The 15,411-nt window shown below is 39.5% G+C and overlaps 1 protein-coding gene across 3 annotated transcripts in view; it reads right to left on the reverse strand.

The window, feature by feature from the left end:
• The window catches only part of dhx15 (DEAH-box helicase 15), a 135,685-nt gene that overhangs the window by 17,444 nt on the left and 102,830 nt on the right, over positions 1-15,411 (reverse strand). For 2 of the 3 annotated variants that reach the window (XM_033026364.1, XM_033026370.1), the window contains exons 8-11: positions 13,267-13,416; positions 11,329-11,437; positions 9,690-9,881; positions 8,303-8,425 (exon numbers count right to left, since the gene is read on the reverse strand). In XM_033026364.1, the coding sequence (XP_032882255.1) occupies positions 8,303-8,425; positions 9,690-9,881; positions 11,329-11,437; positions 13,267-13,416 (574 nt within the window). Of the gene's footprint in view, positions 1-8,302; positions 8,617-9,689; positions 9,882-11,328; positions 11,438-13,266; positions 13,417-15,411 lie in introns of all 3 variants that reach the window. The other variant, XR_004412961.1, reaches the window with a different exon arrangement.

A 15,411-nucleotide genomic window follows, 5' to 3' on the forward strand; every position in this document is an offset into this window, starting at 1 on the left:
AACAAGAAAAATACCAATAAAAATTACACAATCTGATAGCGTCTGCAATAACCACTTAGTAGTTGTAGGCCCCTCTCGGTCATGACTGACCATGGGTGATGTATCCTGGTCGGATGCAAGCCTGGGTGATGTCATATGGAGGACAGGCTGTTGCCCATGCAGCACGTCCCCCCTCTCCACGTCGCTGATCGATCAGAAATGCTGAAATCTAACATTCTTTGGAAGCATTTCAGATTGTAAACTGGCAGCGGTAGAGTTGCTGCCTTACAGCGCCAGGGTCCCGGGTTCAATCATGACTAAGGGTGCTGCCTGTACGGAGTTTATACGTTCTCCCAGTAACCTGTGTGTGTTATCTCCGAGATATCCGGTTTACTCTCACACTCCAAAGACATACAGGTTTGTAGGTTAATTGTCTTGGTATAATTGTAAATTGCCTCTAGTGTGTAGGATGGTGTTGGTATGTAGGGATTGCTGGTCGGCACAGACTCAGTGGGCCGAAAGGCCTGTGTATCTCTAAACTAAAACTAAACTATATGACTACTACATTTAGTCCAATGAGGTTGCCAGTGTACCTTTTTAGAAAATGTTGGAAAACTCTAAATAAAAAGGTATTATTTCAAATTTAAAAGTCACAATTCTAATTATGTTACTTTTGCATTCTGCCAAGTTCTTATGCTGCATTATTTGTATTATTGAAAATCAACCTTTTAATAAAACCAGGGCAGGACCAACAGTGAACGGCAGGGCTCTGGTGAATGTTGTAGAGCAGAGGGATTGAGGAGTGCAGGTGCATAGTTCCCTGAAAGTGGCATCAGGTAGATAGGGTGTCATGTAGGCTTTCAGCACTTTCATTGCCTTTCATCAGAGTTTTGAGTATAGATGTTGGGAGGACATCGAATATAGACACAAAACGCTGGAGTAAGTCAGCGGGACAGGCAGCATCTCTGGAGAGAAGGAATGGACGACATTTCAGGTCAAGACCAGTTGGGAGGTCTTGTCCAAGACATTGGTGAGTATTGTGTTCAGTTTTGGTCGCCCTTTTAGCAAAGATGTTGTTAATTTGGAAAGATAATTGACGAGGATGTTGCCAGGACTCAAGGCCTGATCTATAGGGAGAGTTTGAGAAGGCTAGGACGTTATTCCTTGGAGTGCAGGAGGATGAGGGGTGATCTTATGCAGGTGTGTAAGTTCATGAGGGAAATAGATTGGGTAAAAGACTCCATTTACCCCGAGTAGGGGAATCAATAACCAGAGGACATAGCTTAAGGTGTGGGGGCAGGGGAGGTTTAATAGGAGCCTGAGGGGTAATTTTATTTTACACAAATGGTGTGGGTGTACAGAACAAGCTGCCGGAGGTGGTAGTTGAGGCAGATACTATCACAACATTTAAGAAGCGTTTAGACAGGTACCTGGACAGGATAGGTTTAGAGGAATATAGGCCAAACGCAGGCAGGTAGGAGTAGGGCAGATGGGACATGTTGGTCGTGGTGGGTATGTTTCCATGATGTATGACTATGCCTAAAAATTTATGACTAAAAGTGATTTTTTAAGTCATAAATTCAACTCAATGATTTGCTTGGCTGCCTAGTTTTAAGGTGATAGACACAAAGTTTTGGAGTAAATCAGCAGACGGAATTAGTCTGAAGGGTCTTGACGTCACCTATACATATTTTCCAGAGATGCCTGACCTGCTGAGTTGCTCCAGCACTTTGTGTCTTTTTGTGTATTAACCATTATTTCCAGTACTTTGTTTTAACTACATACAATAATACCATACTGTGTTATTGCAGACAATCGGCAACAACACACTCCCCCCACAATGGTCCGTTATTATCAGGGTGTACTGTACGCTGTTCAGTCAGAGAAAAGTTACATTTAAATCCAAGGCACGGGGAACTCTGCCTACTAATGATTTCACTCATTTCTCCACACTGCCACTAAGGAGTTTGTAGTGAACACAAAATCATGTATTACCGGAGCTAATCCCTTCAAGGCAAATTGTCACAATCAGACAAGCTTTGTATCTGAAAATTACAACACAGACTGCAGGGGACTTGGTGAAAGAAAAAGCAAGACACATTTTCCATCTTTGAACTATTCTACTTAATTATTATTGCTAGCCCCTTCTCTCAACAATGTTGATTCACATTGCCAGACTATCCCAGATAGATTGGCATTAGCCATTTCTCCAGTTTAAACAAAGCATCAGTAGGTCACACTGTGAACCAATTTTGTCCTTGCTTCTCGTCCACTTCCAGACCCTCAATGTACAACAGAGCACGATGTGTGTTATCGACAGTTACGTCCCCCAGCCGGGTCAACCATCTCAGCTAAATCTTCCTGACTGTTTCACACATCGGTGCACCACAGCACCTCTCACAAGCTGCCAAGGAGCTAAAAAAAGATATCAAAAGACTCTAAGGTAGATAAAAATGCTGGAGAAACTCAGTGGGTGAGGCAGCATTTATGGAGCGAAGGAATAGGTGACATTTCGGGTCGAGACCCTTCTTCAGACCCTAGTTTAGTTTTTAGTTTAGAGATACAGCGTGGAAACAGGCCCTTTGGCCCACCAAGTCCACGCTAACCAGCGATCCCCACACACAAATACAATACTATCATACACATTCGAGGGCCAATTTTACTGAAGCCAATTAACCTACAAACCTGTACATCTTTGGAGTGCGGGAACATCCGGAGAAAACCAACGCAGGTCACGGGGAAGAATGCATAAACTCAGTACAGTCAGCACCCGTAGTCATGATCGAATCCGGGTCTCTGGTGCTGCGAGGCAGCAACTCTACCGCCCCATCATCTTGAACAATTTGGTTAAAAGATTGAGAATCAAGGGCATGCCCATTTACAACCCATTCTTAGTTTCTGGACTGCAGACGAGAAATATCACGTTTCATCCCTGACCATTTATGGGAAGTGCATTGTTTAATTTTCTTTCTGTATACGTATTTTATATTGATCTGGGTCATAAACATAATTAATATTAAAGGTTTAAATGGGGAACAAAGCTCTGGCAGTATAATTTCCAAATAGTTTGCACTAAGCGGAACAGGTGATCCTTGAACAATTCAAATGCTAATGGACCATGAAATACGAGTGAACACAGCATAATAGTAAATAGAATGAGGATTTAATCGCAGACGGTTTGCTGAATATCTTAAAATATCGTAAAATATGCAGGAAGTCATTAAACTTGGAGCATCATTGTGAATCTTCCATTGTGCTAAATACTTATATTATGTTCCAAGCATAAGTGATACGGTCATAGAGCAGGAACTATTTACTACCCAGAGATAGAACCCGGCTGACTGATCCAAGCCTGGTATGATCCTAATTCGTGTGTTGGATTTAGACTGGATGTATAGTTTAATAAAACATTCAGTTTTAGATTGGGATAGGGTTTGGATAAACCATATACCTATCCTTAAACATAGGTAGAGATTCTCTGTTCAAAGCTAATGCCAATCAATCTGGGATAGTATGGCGTAGGAAGGAACTGCAGATGCTGGTTTAAACTGAAGATAGACACAAAATGCTGGAGTAACTCACCGGGACAGGCAGCATCTCTGGAGAGAAGGAACGGGTGACGTTTCGGGTCGAGACCTTTCTTCAGACTGAAGAAGGGCTTCGACCCAAAATGTCACCCATTGCTTCTATCCAGAGATGCTGTCTGTCCCGCTGAGTTACTCCAGCATTTTGAGTCTATCTTTGGGATAGTATGGCATTGGGTGACATGCCAGGCCACGTCAGAACTTCATGCAGGGCTGAAAGATTTGCTAAGTATTTATCCTACGTTCTTGGTCCTTTTTGTTACTCTGTCCTCAAACTGGTTCATGGCTTGTGCAGCAGAGTCATAATTCAGAAAGTGATTGGATTGAGTTGCGCCACCTTCGGGAATAAAGTTGTACGCTCAGATCAGATCTGATCAGCTGTGGCTGGATGAGACTCGGGTTAGCTTTTTACATCTCATATCTGAGCAGAGGTCTCCAAGAGATCATTTTTACTTCACCTACTCTCCAACAAGAACATTACAGTTAAACCAAATTATCTACCAATGAGGAAACAACCTTTGAGAAAATAAAATCCCAGGCTCCAACAAAATGCCACAAGTAAAATGGCACTGATATATTCTTGATAATATATGCCCAAATGCCCATGGTTTCTAAAACTTGGACTCGGTTTACTCTGAAAATTGCATGCACATATTTTCTTACAGCACTTGCGCAATGATTACAGCAGTTTAATACATGATTAACTATTTACGCTAAAGATCAAAAAAGGACTGGATGAGAACAGGCAAAAACTGCCTTTTTTAAGATTGATGAACAAAATTGGCAGTACTGCTGACAAGACAAGCAATTATTATTGTCCTTACTTACTAGAACTGAATGGCTTACTAACCTTTGCCAAAAGCAGTTAAATATCAGTTTTATCGCTGTGGATTTGGAGCCACACATAGGCTATGTTGGGCAAGATGAGTGGGTGTGTTCTGTCCTAATGTACATTACAACTAAAACCTAGGGCTCTTATAGAATGCAGAGTATAAACATAGAAACTAGGTACAGGAGGAGGCCATTCGGTCCTTCGAGCCAGCACCGCCTGTTAAACTTTCGCTACAATTTAATTTTACTTGCAATTTTTGCTTCCTATCACAGTTTATCCTTTTTTATATAAAAGACATTTGACGAACTGTTAACCCTTTCTGTCTCCACTGATATTGCAGAAGCTGCAGAGTATTTACAGCACCTCCAGTATTTTGCCCCAGTACATCAGGGATGTGCTCAGCATAGATTCTGGGAAACCTATTAATCCTTTAGCCCCTCATCCCATATAACGACATAGCATGAAATAACTATCTCAAGAGAAGCTTTTGAAACAATTTTGTAATATATTATCAGTGGTGTTATTTAAGACCCTGCCCCAAAGACCAATCAGGAGGTTTCTTTGAAACAAAATGGATTCCTCATAAATGTAAAATTGTGCTAACCCACAAGGCACTTATGTTAAAATAAAATTGATGGGCAATAAATCAAGTCGAATCAAAAATGTCATTTGCAGGTCCACTTATGAAATAGGAGCACATATTAGATTTTGCCGAAATAGAGGAATATCACAGGATTAATTTTTGAAAGTATGACCTTACGTTTAAGCCATCATGTTACAGACATCTGTTCTTGTGCCTCAACGATTAACTGTATTTACCAATTACATCGATGTGATTGCAAGCAACAAATTCCAGCTTACCAATGGCACAATGATAGATGGCATTGCAAATAGTATAAATTAAATTGAAGAAATATAAAGATTTTAATTGTAATTTAAGCCAACTATTTGTATGAGAATGTACATGGCATGAATAGAAAGTTTGAAGAAATAAAAATAGGTAGTAGTGGCAAGAGTGAAGATTGCTATCAAGATTTACAGCAGGTTCTTGACCAGCTGGGCCAAGGAATGGCGAATGGAGATTAATTCAGATAAGTGGGAATTGTTGCATTTTGGTAAGTCAAAACAGAGCAGGAACTTCACAGAGCATGGTAGTGCCCTGGGGAGGGTTGCAGAGCTGAGGAATCTAGAAATAACTGTAGTTTACTAAAAGTGATGTCACAGGAAGATGTTGAAGGTGGCTTTTGACACATTGGTCTTCATCAGGCAAAGTCACTGCTTGAGACAAACACAGTAGTTAGAGCAGACAGTAGTGAGGTGATGTGTTTAAATGGGAGACTTTGATAGGGGTCGAAAGCTGAATCTTATGCCTTATCTTATTGATCTTATAGAGGTATATAAAATCATGAGAGGAACAGATCGTGTAGATGCACAGAATCGAAGACCAGAGGACATAGGTTTAAGGTGAAGGGGAAAAGATATAATAGGAATCTGAGGTGTAGCTGTTTCACACAAAGGGTGGTGGGTGTATGGAACAAGCTGCCCGAGGAGGTTGGTGAGGCTGGGACTATCCCAACTTTTAAGAAGCAGTTAGACAGGTACATGAATTGGACAGGTTTGGAGGGATATGGACCAAAGTCATGCAGGTGGGATGTGTAGCTGGGACATGTTGGCCGGTGTGGGCAAGTTGGGGCAAATGGCCTGTTTCCACACTGTATCACTCTCTCTATGACATCAGAACTCCACAAACAGGGACTCATCCAGAAGACGGCAGCTCCACCCTTGTGACATGCCCTCCAAAACGTATCCGTTATGATTTTATGCTATTCTTCACAGCTCCAATGGTGCAAATACATTGAACTGTGCCAATTCACATAAATTATTTTTGTTTTAAAAAAAAAAGGGAGAGGGACAACTGAGAGCATCCCTCTTCATAAACGTAATGGGATCTTTTTATAACCAGCCTTGCATACCTTTTGGTAAATCACTAACTTAAAATAAGCCACCACCACCAATGCAATACTGCCTGACAACCATTGTGAAGTATTAGTCTTGTTTAATTTCCCAAATCTGTGGAGTAGATCTTGAACATACAACTTCCTGACTCCAATGAGAGAAAGCTGCCACTGGGCCACGCAGACACTTGTCAAATCCAAAATTTGTTTCAGTTTGGCTATATATGTATTTCACAATAAAACATAAGGATTTTGTAAGTATACCAACAAATTACTTAGAAACAACAAATTAATATACAATTTCAAATTTGTGACAAATGGGTTCTGTTTATTCCACAAAAATAAAGAACAAAATTATATGCCCAGATAATCAACTGAATAAAAACTGAAAATGCAATGATTAGATCACTATTGGAACAATGAACATAAATTAGAATTTGTATTTGTGGGTGTTTTGGGGGAAGTTTGGATCCATACAGTGGAAGAAACAAGGAATAGAGTCCCAGCCTGCTTTCCCTGGAGCTCAGGCCCTTGGGTCCTGGCAACATCCTCATAAATCTTCTCTGTGCCTTTTCCAGTCCGACAACACATTTCCTATAACATGGTGCACATGACTATCTATGTGCAACAACAGCAACTCCAGCAATGCCTACTGATAAAAGGGTGAATTCCCCCATCACGATGTATTCACCACTCTCTGGGGTTCACCATCTGAATGGGTGTCCTTGCCAACAGCATCAAAAGGCACCATTAGCTACCACTTGTATATTGATCTCACCAATGTCCCTTCAAACCTAGTACTTCTTTGTATAGTTGGCCTGCAAATCCTTTACTTATTTTACTCACACTTGTCCCAGTCTTTTGGCCAATCCTTATAATGTCTGCTTTTTTGACTCACTGTCCAATTTTACACAATTATAAACTGGCAAAATTGCTGGAATGATGTTTTGCTTTTAGGAGATTCTGCAAATACAGTTCATGGTCCATTATGAATGCAATTTGAAATAGATATCGCCATGCATGTCTGCCAATTGCGAAAGTGGTTCCTTGGAGAAGTCACAAGTGACAATGATCAATTTTCCATATATTTAAATGTGCACTAAAAGTCTGACACCCTAGACGCACGAGTTGCATGGCCATGTACTGCTCCTATATCCTCGTCCTTAAGCTAAAAAAAAAAATCAATTTTCACCTCATTATTAATGCCCTAGTTATCACTTGAAACTATTCCCTTTACAAATTAAAACATAGGAAGGATACTTGTAGTTTTCTTGCCCATTTAATGAGAATTCCAAGGAAACATACATAGAGAACACTGATATACTTCTAAAAGTTAGAGTATAATTGCAAATGGGAAAGAGAAACTCATTTGCTAATACCCTAGAGTTAATGCAATATCCTCTAAAGCAGGGCTAAAGTTCAAGATTAGAACATATCGGATTTATATTCAATTGTTTTCAGATTATTCCATACTGAGAATGAAAACATTTTAGAATTTGTGAAAATGCTTTTCAATCTTGTGCTTTGATATAAAAATTACTAGAAATTCTTTAAAGATTAAAATTTTATTTTCTACACTTCAAGTAAATTAACCAAATGAACTATCAATACTAAAACAGATTCCATTATTACCTCAGAAATGATTATGATCAAGGCGTCCTGTGTGCCGAGCCGTACATTGTAAACGTGCTTCACAGCTTTAAGTGCATCAAGAACATTTACATCACTGCCTTTCTAAGACAAGGAGCTCTTGTGACAATAGGTCATGGTAGCCAATTAAAAAATTATCAAGTGAATATAGTCTAATTAATCTCAGTGTACTTAAAAAACATCTCCACCGAAGAAAACTGCAAACTAACTGTTTAGCGAACACTTGAGAATTGGGAAACCAATAGAATGAATGCTTAGCAAATACTTAAGTAGGGAAGTAAAAAGTAGTACAGTTTACTCACTCTGCTTGAATGCATGGTAAACGTTGAGCAGGGTCAGGTGATCTCCATCTATATGTGCGAACCTCATCTTGGCTTCGTCAGCTGCTTTCTTAGCTTCCGTTGGGCGAACAAAACACTGTGGGACTAAACAATGTTGGTATGGGCCCAACACAGACGCCCATATGGATGAGTCACTCATTCACAGACACAGGAACAAGGCCTAGCTAGGTCAGTTCAGAGAGCAATGGGCAGGGCATGATGGGAAATGGTCACCAACTGCATCTTGGATTGTCTACTACCTTGGCTTGGTACCAAACATCAACACCTACTCACATCTGCAAGACAAGAGTGTTTCAGAAGCTACACAATTACGAATTTTTAGTGAAAAAGGCGGTGCACAGGGCAATACAGAACTATAATAATGTATTAAATTAATGCCTTCTGCAAGCATTTTCCTAATCTACCGAAAAAGTGATACGTAACTGTCAAACATTTAGTAGTTGAAGTGTGTGATGCTGTTAACAACATATGACTTGAATCTCACCCTTGCATACAGGTTAAAAACCCAGTAAGAACAAAGGAAGCAAGGGTGAAATTCTGCCCTGCCCAGCTGCTCTGAATCTGATTTAATCTACAGAACCCTACTGACACAGAGTTCAAGTCTGTTGCCCAGCACAATATTGCTTACAAAATGTAATCAGGCCATTATTGGTTTTGTACAAGCCTTATACAGCATAGAATCAGTATTAATGGAATACAAAACCAGAACTGCTAAATAAGCGATCAATATTCATGTAAAAATGAACACTGTGGTGTTGTCCGCATCCAAAGGGATTCCCTAAAATAACCACAAATCTTGTTACTCTTGTAGCTTAATTAAACACATACCTTTATCTAATGGTTTAACATGGGCCTTTGTTATCTATATGCCAAATGTTTCTTACAAAATATTTTGTCTGTCTAGGTCAGAGAGGAATGGAAGTGTAAAATTAATTGATTATGAAAATTCTAAGGGGGTGATTTTTTTTAAAAAACCCCACAAAACATTAAAATGGACTATGCTGAGCAATCACAATATTCTCCTTCATCGAGCTCTTACAGTCTTGTCCTAGACATATGCTTTTAGAGCTAGGGTAAAATGTTAAAAAAATGAATCAAAAATACCTGAAGTAAAGCATCAAACCTGAAAAATTGTAATCATAATTAATTGACTGTGCATGTATATTCTCAAAGCACCTATAAAACCTCATCAATACTTAGCACTGAACATTCAAATACACAATTATCGCAGTTTTTAAAGGTCATCCCAGGCATAATCTTGCAACAGATCAACTCTACGAGAAATTCTTTAATAATTTGTTTCATCTAATTGCAAGTCATGTTTTGACAATTTCACCCCTTCTATTACCTGACAACATTGCGGTGATGGAGAGAATCTCATTTGAACAGTTGTGCTCACAACTGGCTATGACCATCTTGGCCAACTGTGGATCTAATGGGAATTCTGCCATCATGGACCCAAGTTCCGTCAGGTCGCCATCATCATTCAGTGCAGCCAAATAATTCAAAAGTTCCAACGCCCTCATCAGTGTCTCAGGCGCTGAAAAGTAATATATAACGATTAGTCACGATAAAAAAACCTCTGATGATACCAATTCACAAAAGAGGCACACCTCTTGTCATTCTAACTGTATGCAAGTCTTTCTACATGCATCTCAAAGAGACATTTTACAACTAAATGACACCCTACCGTGGCCGTTCATGCCGACCAAAACTATGCAGTTCAACTGAGTGGAAGCAGTATCTCTGCAACAATCATTTGTTGTAGCTTTAACCTTAAGACTGAGCAATTACCTCAGAGTACATATCTTGGGAGAGGGGACTAATGGAAGAAATGTCAATGAATGATATTGCCAAGAATAATCATTATAAGAAAGAGTGAAAAATATACCAATTAAATTTTCTTGGACAGGAAGCAGGCCCATTTTTACATGACAAACATCTGCCTTGTTTTTTTTGTTTACCATTTACAGAAAAATTCAATAGACAAAGAATCTGAATTTAAATTTGGCCAACCAGAAAGGCACAAACTCTCAGTTTCCAAATAAATATCACAGCTTCTCTATGAATGCACAATCCTCCTGCAGCTTGTCGTGTTGTCCTGATGTGCCAGCATGGTACAATAGGTGCACTCTGGAGGAACCAAAGGCTTGAACCTTCAGTACTTCAATGCATTAATCAGAATCAGAATCACACTTTATTCGCCAAGTATGTTTTGCAACATACGAGGAATTTCATTTACCAGGTAAGTCATACAATTAAAAGCAATAGATCACTCAAAAACACATTTTAACATGAACATCCACCACAGTGACTCCTACACATTCCTCACAGTGATGGAAGGCGAAATAAAGTTGGATGAAACTTCAGTGCAGCACAAATGTAACTATCAAGAGATACTGTCTTTCATGAAAAACTAAAGCAAAAGCTCAAACGACTCCACACATGGATGCAAAAGATACTACTGCGTCTCAGGTGGTATCTATCTGTTGTTGGATGTGCTCTGAAATATTGCAGTTGGCTCAAAAGATAATTTTTTTTAAGAGCGTTCCACAGTTAACAGGGAATGGCCAGAAATAGTACATTCAATCTTCTTCATGGCAAATAGAAGTTACTTAGGCCAGATTAACTAACAAAGGAGAATTAAAGAGGAGACACAAGTAACTACAGGTGCGTTTTTTTTTACTTAAAAAAACCCAAAGTGCTGGGGTAAGTCAGCGGGTCAGGCAGCATCTCTGGAGAACTTGGTCCATCCACTCAGTTACTACAGCACTGGGTGCCTTTTTTAAAGGCAAATTAAATATTTCCATCCCTGAAATAGACCCAGATAACACACTGGATCTGCTGGAAGACAACAGGGCGATTAATTTACAACATTGCAGACCAATGCAAAGAAACACTGGCACTGGTGAGATAATTCCCTGCAACAATTTGATTATGCTGCTTTAGATGTTTCCAAAAGAAAAAGCCCAAGAAGAGACACTAACCTGGTGGATCCATGAAGTCAAAATGTACCAAGTCATCAATGCCAAGTTTCTTCAGTTGAAGAACTACAGAACCCAGATTGGATCTCAAAATTTCAGGGTATGTATTGTCCTGGTAATATTTTTTTCCCAAAAATAAAAAGCACACATCTCAAAAATAGTCTGAAAGGTCATAAACAGTGTAAAATAAAATAAAAAAATATTCACATTCTTTACTTCCAACTCTCTTAAGTTTAGCGTACAATAAAACAACCAAAATATATTATGCAGACCAAAATCTTTAGCATTATTAGCATAAATGCACTGAATAGCAACCACCAAGATGTTATTAATAAAGATGACCCATCTGGGAGGGCTGTCTTCACAAGCGTGAAACAAGGTTGTCTTAGAAACACCATGAAAGACAAGGTTCTTCAACAATGACATCATGTTATTATAACCTTGCCTGAAATTTTCTTTTTCATATCTTTAAAAAGTACGCCAAATTTAACCAACTGAAAACCTCTTCAAAGAAGTAACAAGCTAGCAAAAAACCGGGAAAGTGAGAGGCTCAGCAGCCATATGCAGCAAAGATGGACAATATTTAAAATATTAATGAACCCAAAGAATTTGCACGTTTCACCACTTCGTAAACAGCTAGTAGTAAACAACAAACGAGGTTGCATCAGCCCAACTTTAACCCAGATGGTTCCCAATAGAATGTAGAACAGCACATTGCATGAACAGACCATTTGGCTCACAATGTCCTTGCCGAACATGGTAGCAAGTCAAACTAATCTTCTCTGCCTGCAGGTGATCCATATCCCTCAATTCACTGCACATCCATGTGGATATCGAAAAGCCTCTTAAATTCCACTTTCATATCTGCCTCGACCACCACCCCCCGGCAGCACGTTCCAGCCTCCCACAACTTGTCCTGTACATCTCCATTAAATTTTGTCCCTCTCACTTTAAAGTTATGCCCTCTTGGCTTTGACATTTCCACCCTAGGACATAGGTTCCGACTGCCGACCCTATCTATGCCTCTCATAACTTTATACACTTCTATCAGGTCTCCCCTTCAACCTCCAATGCTCCAAAGAAAACAACCCAAGTTTGCCTAGGATAATACCCTCCATAATCCAGGCAGCATTCTGATAAAAATCTCTTCAGCACCATCACCAAAGCCTCCACATAATTCCTGTAATGAGGCAACCAGAGATGCACAGTATGTTTCACATGCAGTCTAATCAAAGTCTTAAAGCTGCAAATTGACTACCAGACTCTCGGACTCAGTGCACCGATCTATGAAGGCAAGCATACCATACTATTTTACCACACTATCTACTTGCATTACTATTCTCATAGTTATGGACTTGGACCCCAATCCCTTTGTATATCAATGCTGTTAAGGGTCTTGCCATTAACTGTATATCTTTCCCCTTACATTCAATCTTCAAAATGCAACACCTCACACTTGCTTGGATTAAATTCCATCTGCCATTTCTCCGCCCATTTCTGTAGTTGATCTATATCCCTTTTCTTTAATTAAACTCGCCAATTACATTTTATGGCATATATTTGACCTTCTAATATCCAAATTGAGTTATTTCTTGTTAATTTTAAATTCTTGAAGGCCCTGTGTGATTTCATCTTTCTAAACCTTACATACTTACAGCATGAAATGCACAGTTAAGGGTGCACATCAATAAAAGTGAGAACATCTGCCACCCCAAACAATGTCTGCAAATGGAACCTCAGTGACTCTAAGGTAACAAGCTAGACCTCCTCTTACGAAACATGTTCCTGGTTCTCAAGGACAGGGATTTCAATATCCCTTCACGTGGAGAAACAATAGGCCTCATGGTCTATCAGCCAAATGATTGGGCACGACAGCCTTGGCAACATGCATCAGAATTCTCCAAATCCAGTGAGGACCGGGAGCTATGACAGAAAGCTTACCTGCATTTCAGTTTTGTAGGCCTTTTCAGTGTAAAGTCTGAAGCACTTCCCTGGTCTGGTACGACCAGCACGGCCAGCTCTTTGCTGTGCAGATGCTTTGCTGATGGCAGTCACCAATAATGATTCAACTCGAATCCTTGGGTTATATACCTGTTAATCATGAAAATACAAGTAAGGCACACCACCGATTTTTAACATCAAAACTTGTTCCGTGCTTCCACTAAATCAGTAGTTTGAAAGACAATAAATTACTTTTCACCTCTGGAGCCGCAAACAACAGATACATTCTATGAAGGTGCTAGCAAAGTGCAAGGTCTATAAAGGTTAACAATACATTAACAGTAAAGCAATGAAAGAGTATGAAAAGGAACGCAAAATATTCGGAAAAAGTATATGGTAATGTGTATGCTCTTTAATATTTTCAATGTCAGTGTTATCAGCGTAATTAGACAATTATTTCTCACTGGTATTTCCAATAGAATGGCCAACATCCTGTGGAAACTTACACTGCGCTGAATCAGGTCTTACCATGGGAAGCAAAATAAAGTGAAGAAAATAACAGTATTAATAAGAAGAAAAATTCTCCGCTACAAGTGGTTTCCATACCAGGATTTAAAGTAAGGGTTAACCTGTAGTACATGTGGCTCTGTTATAATATTTTTCAGTCTAAATGAAGAGTTCTTAAAATTTTCTGAACCTGAAAAATATTATACCTGTTATTTGTTACTTAAAAACAGAGGGGAAAATAAATCAAAGAATTATGGACAAGATTTTGCAGCATTTGATGTTAGGAATTTATTACGGCATTTACTATGGAGAGACTTACTCATTAGTTTTCAGCTAATCAGAGCGTGCTAGCTCAGAGATGAAAAAAATAAATCGTGCCCAACATACCCGAATGAATTATCTCAAGAGGTGATTGATATATTGATACATATCATTTACATGGACCTACAAAAGGCTTAAAATAAAAACACCATGAAAGACCATTAATTCAAACAAGTTTACTGAGTTACTCCAGCACTGTTTTTTGCTCAAGGTTCCACCATTTGCAGATCCCTGTATCCATCTTCAATTATAGGCAGATTATTGGCGGCTGGGAAACTCGATGAGTATCAGGAAACAGAGGGTAGGACATATGGGGAGGTATTCAAATTTAATGGCATGGCAAGTGATGTCCAGAAGCATTTGCAGAGGCCACAATTACTCACTGGAGCTGCAAGTAATTTGGGTGGTTAGATAAAAAGTTACAAATCCAAGTCTTTCGATGACAAAGATGAGGCATTGTAATGAAGTGGTTCTATCTACACTGATAAAGAGATGTGAACAGATTGTGAGAACAGTAAAAACTGTGGCAATAATATTGGTGAATATGGTGAATATTATCAATTTAAAACCCAAAATGCAAAGCAAATTTATTTTTAAATAATGAAAGGGGTTAATTCTAAATGAAATAAACAAGATCCAAAAAACCTAGACAGCCATATAAAAAAAGAGCATGAAATGTGGAGCATGAATACAGAAAATAAGCACAGGGAGCCTCAAGAGCGCTCAGAGGAAGTTTATCAAAATGATTTCAGGAATGCAGGACTTTAACTTCATCATTAGGTAGGGAAAGCTAGAGTTGCCCCTCTTGGAGCAAAGGAGTTTGAGGAGAGGGTTAGTGCAGCTACTCAAGAATTAACTACTCCTACTCAGGCTCTCGAGCCCACCACATCCACACTGACCATTGGGCAGCCATCTACACGAATCCCACTTCTCCTTGCCTTCCCTCATCAACAATTCCCTGATTCTCCTGCAACTTGTAGTAATCCATAAACATTTGATTGATTGATTGAAAATGGGCAGTACATCGAGTCCACTAGTTCACAATGGGGGCAATTTTAGAGAGGCTTGTAAATCTGCACGTCTTTGGGATGTGGGAGGAAACCAGAGTATCCGGAGGAAACCCAGATGGTCACCGGGAGACTGTGCAAACTCCATATAGAGAGCACCCGAGGTCAGGATCAAACCTGGGTCTGTGTACTGTGGGACAGCAGCTCTCCCAGTTGCGCATCTGTGCCACACATCTTTGGCATTATAAAAGCTCTGAACAAACTCTTACAATCTCACGGTGACTAACATTCCAAAAGTACTTCACTGGTT

The sequence above is a fragment of the Amblyraja radiata genome, chromosome 1, assembly GCF_010909765.2.
Source record: "Amblyraja radiata isolate CabotCenter1 chromosome 1, sAmbRad1.1.pri, whole genome shotgun sequence".
NCBI lineage: Eukaryota > Metazoa > Chordata > Chondrichthyes > Rajiformes > Rajidae > Amblyraja > Amblyraja radiata.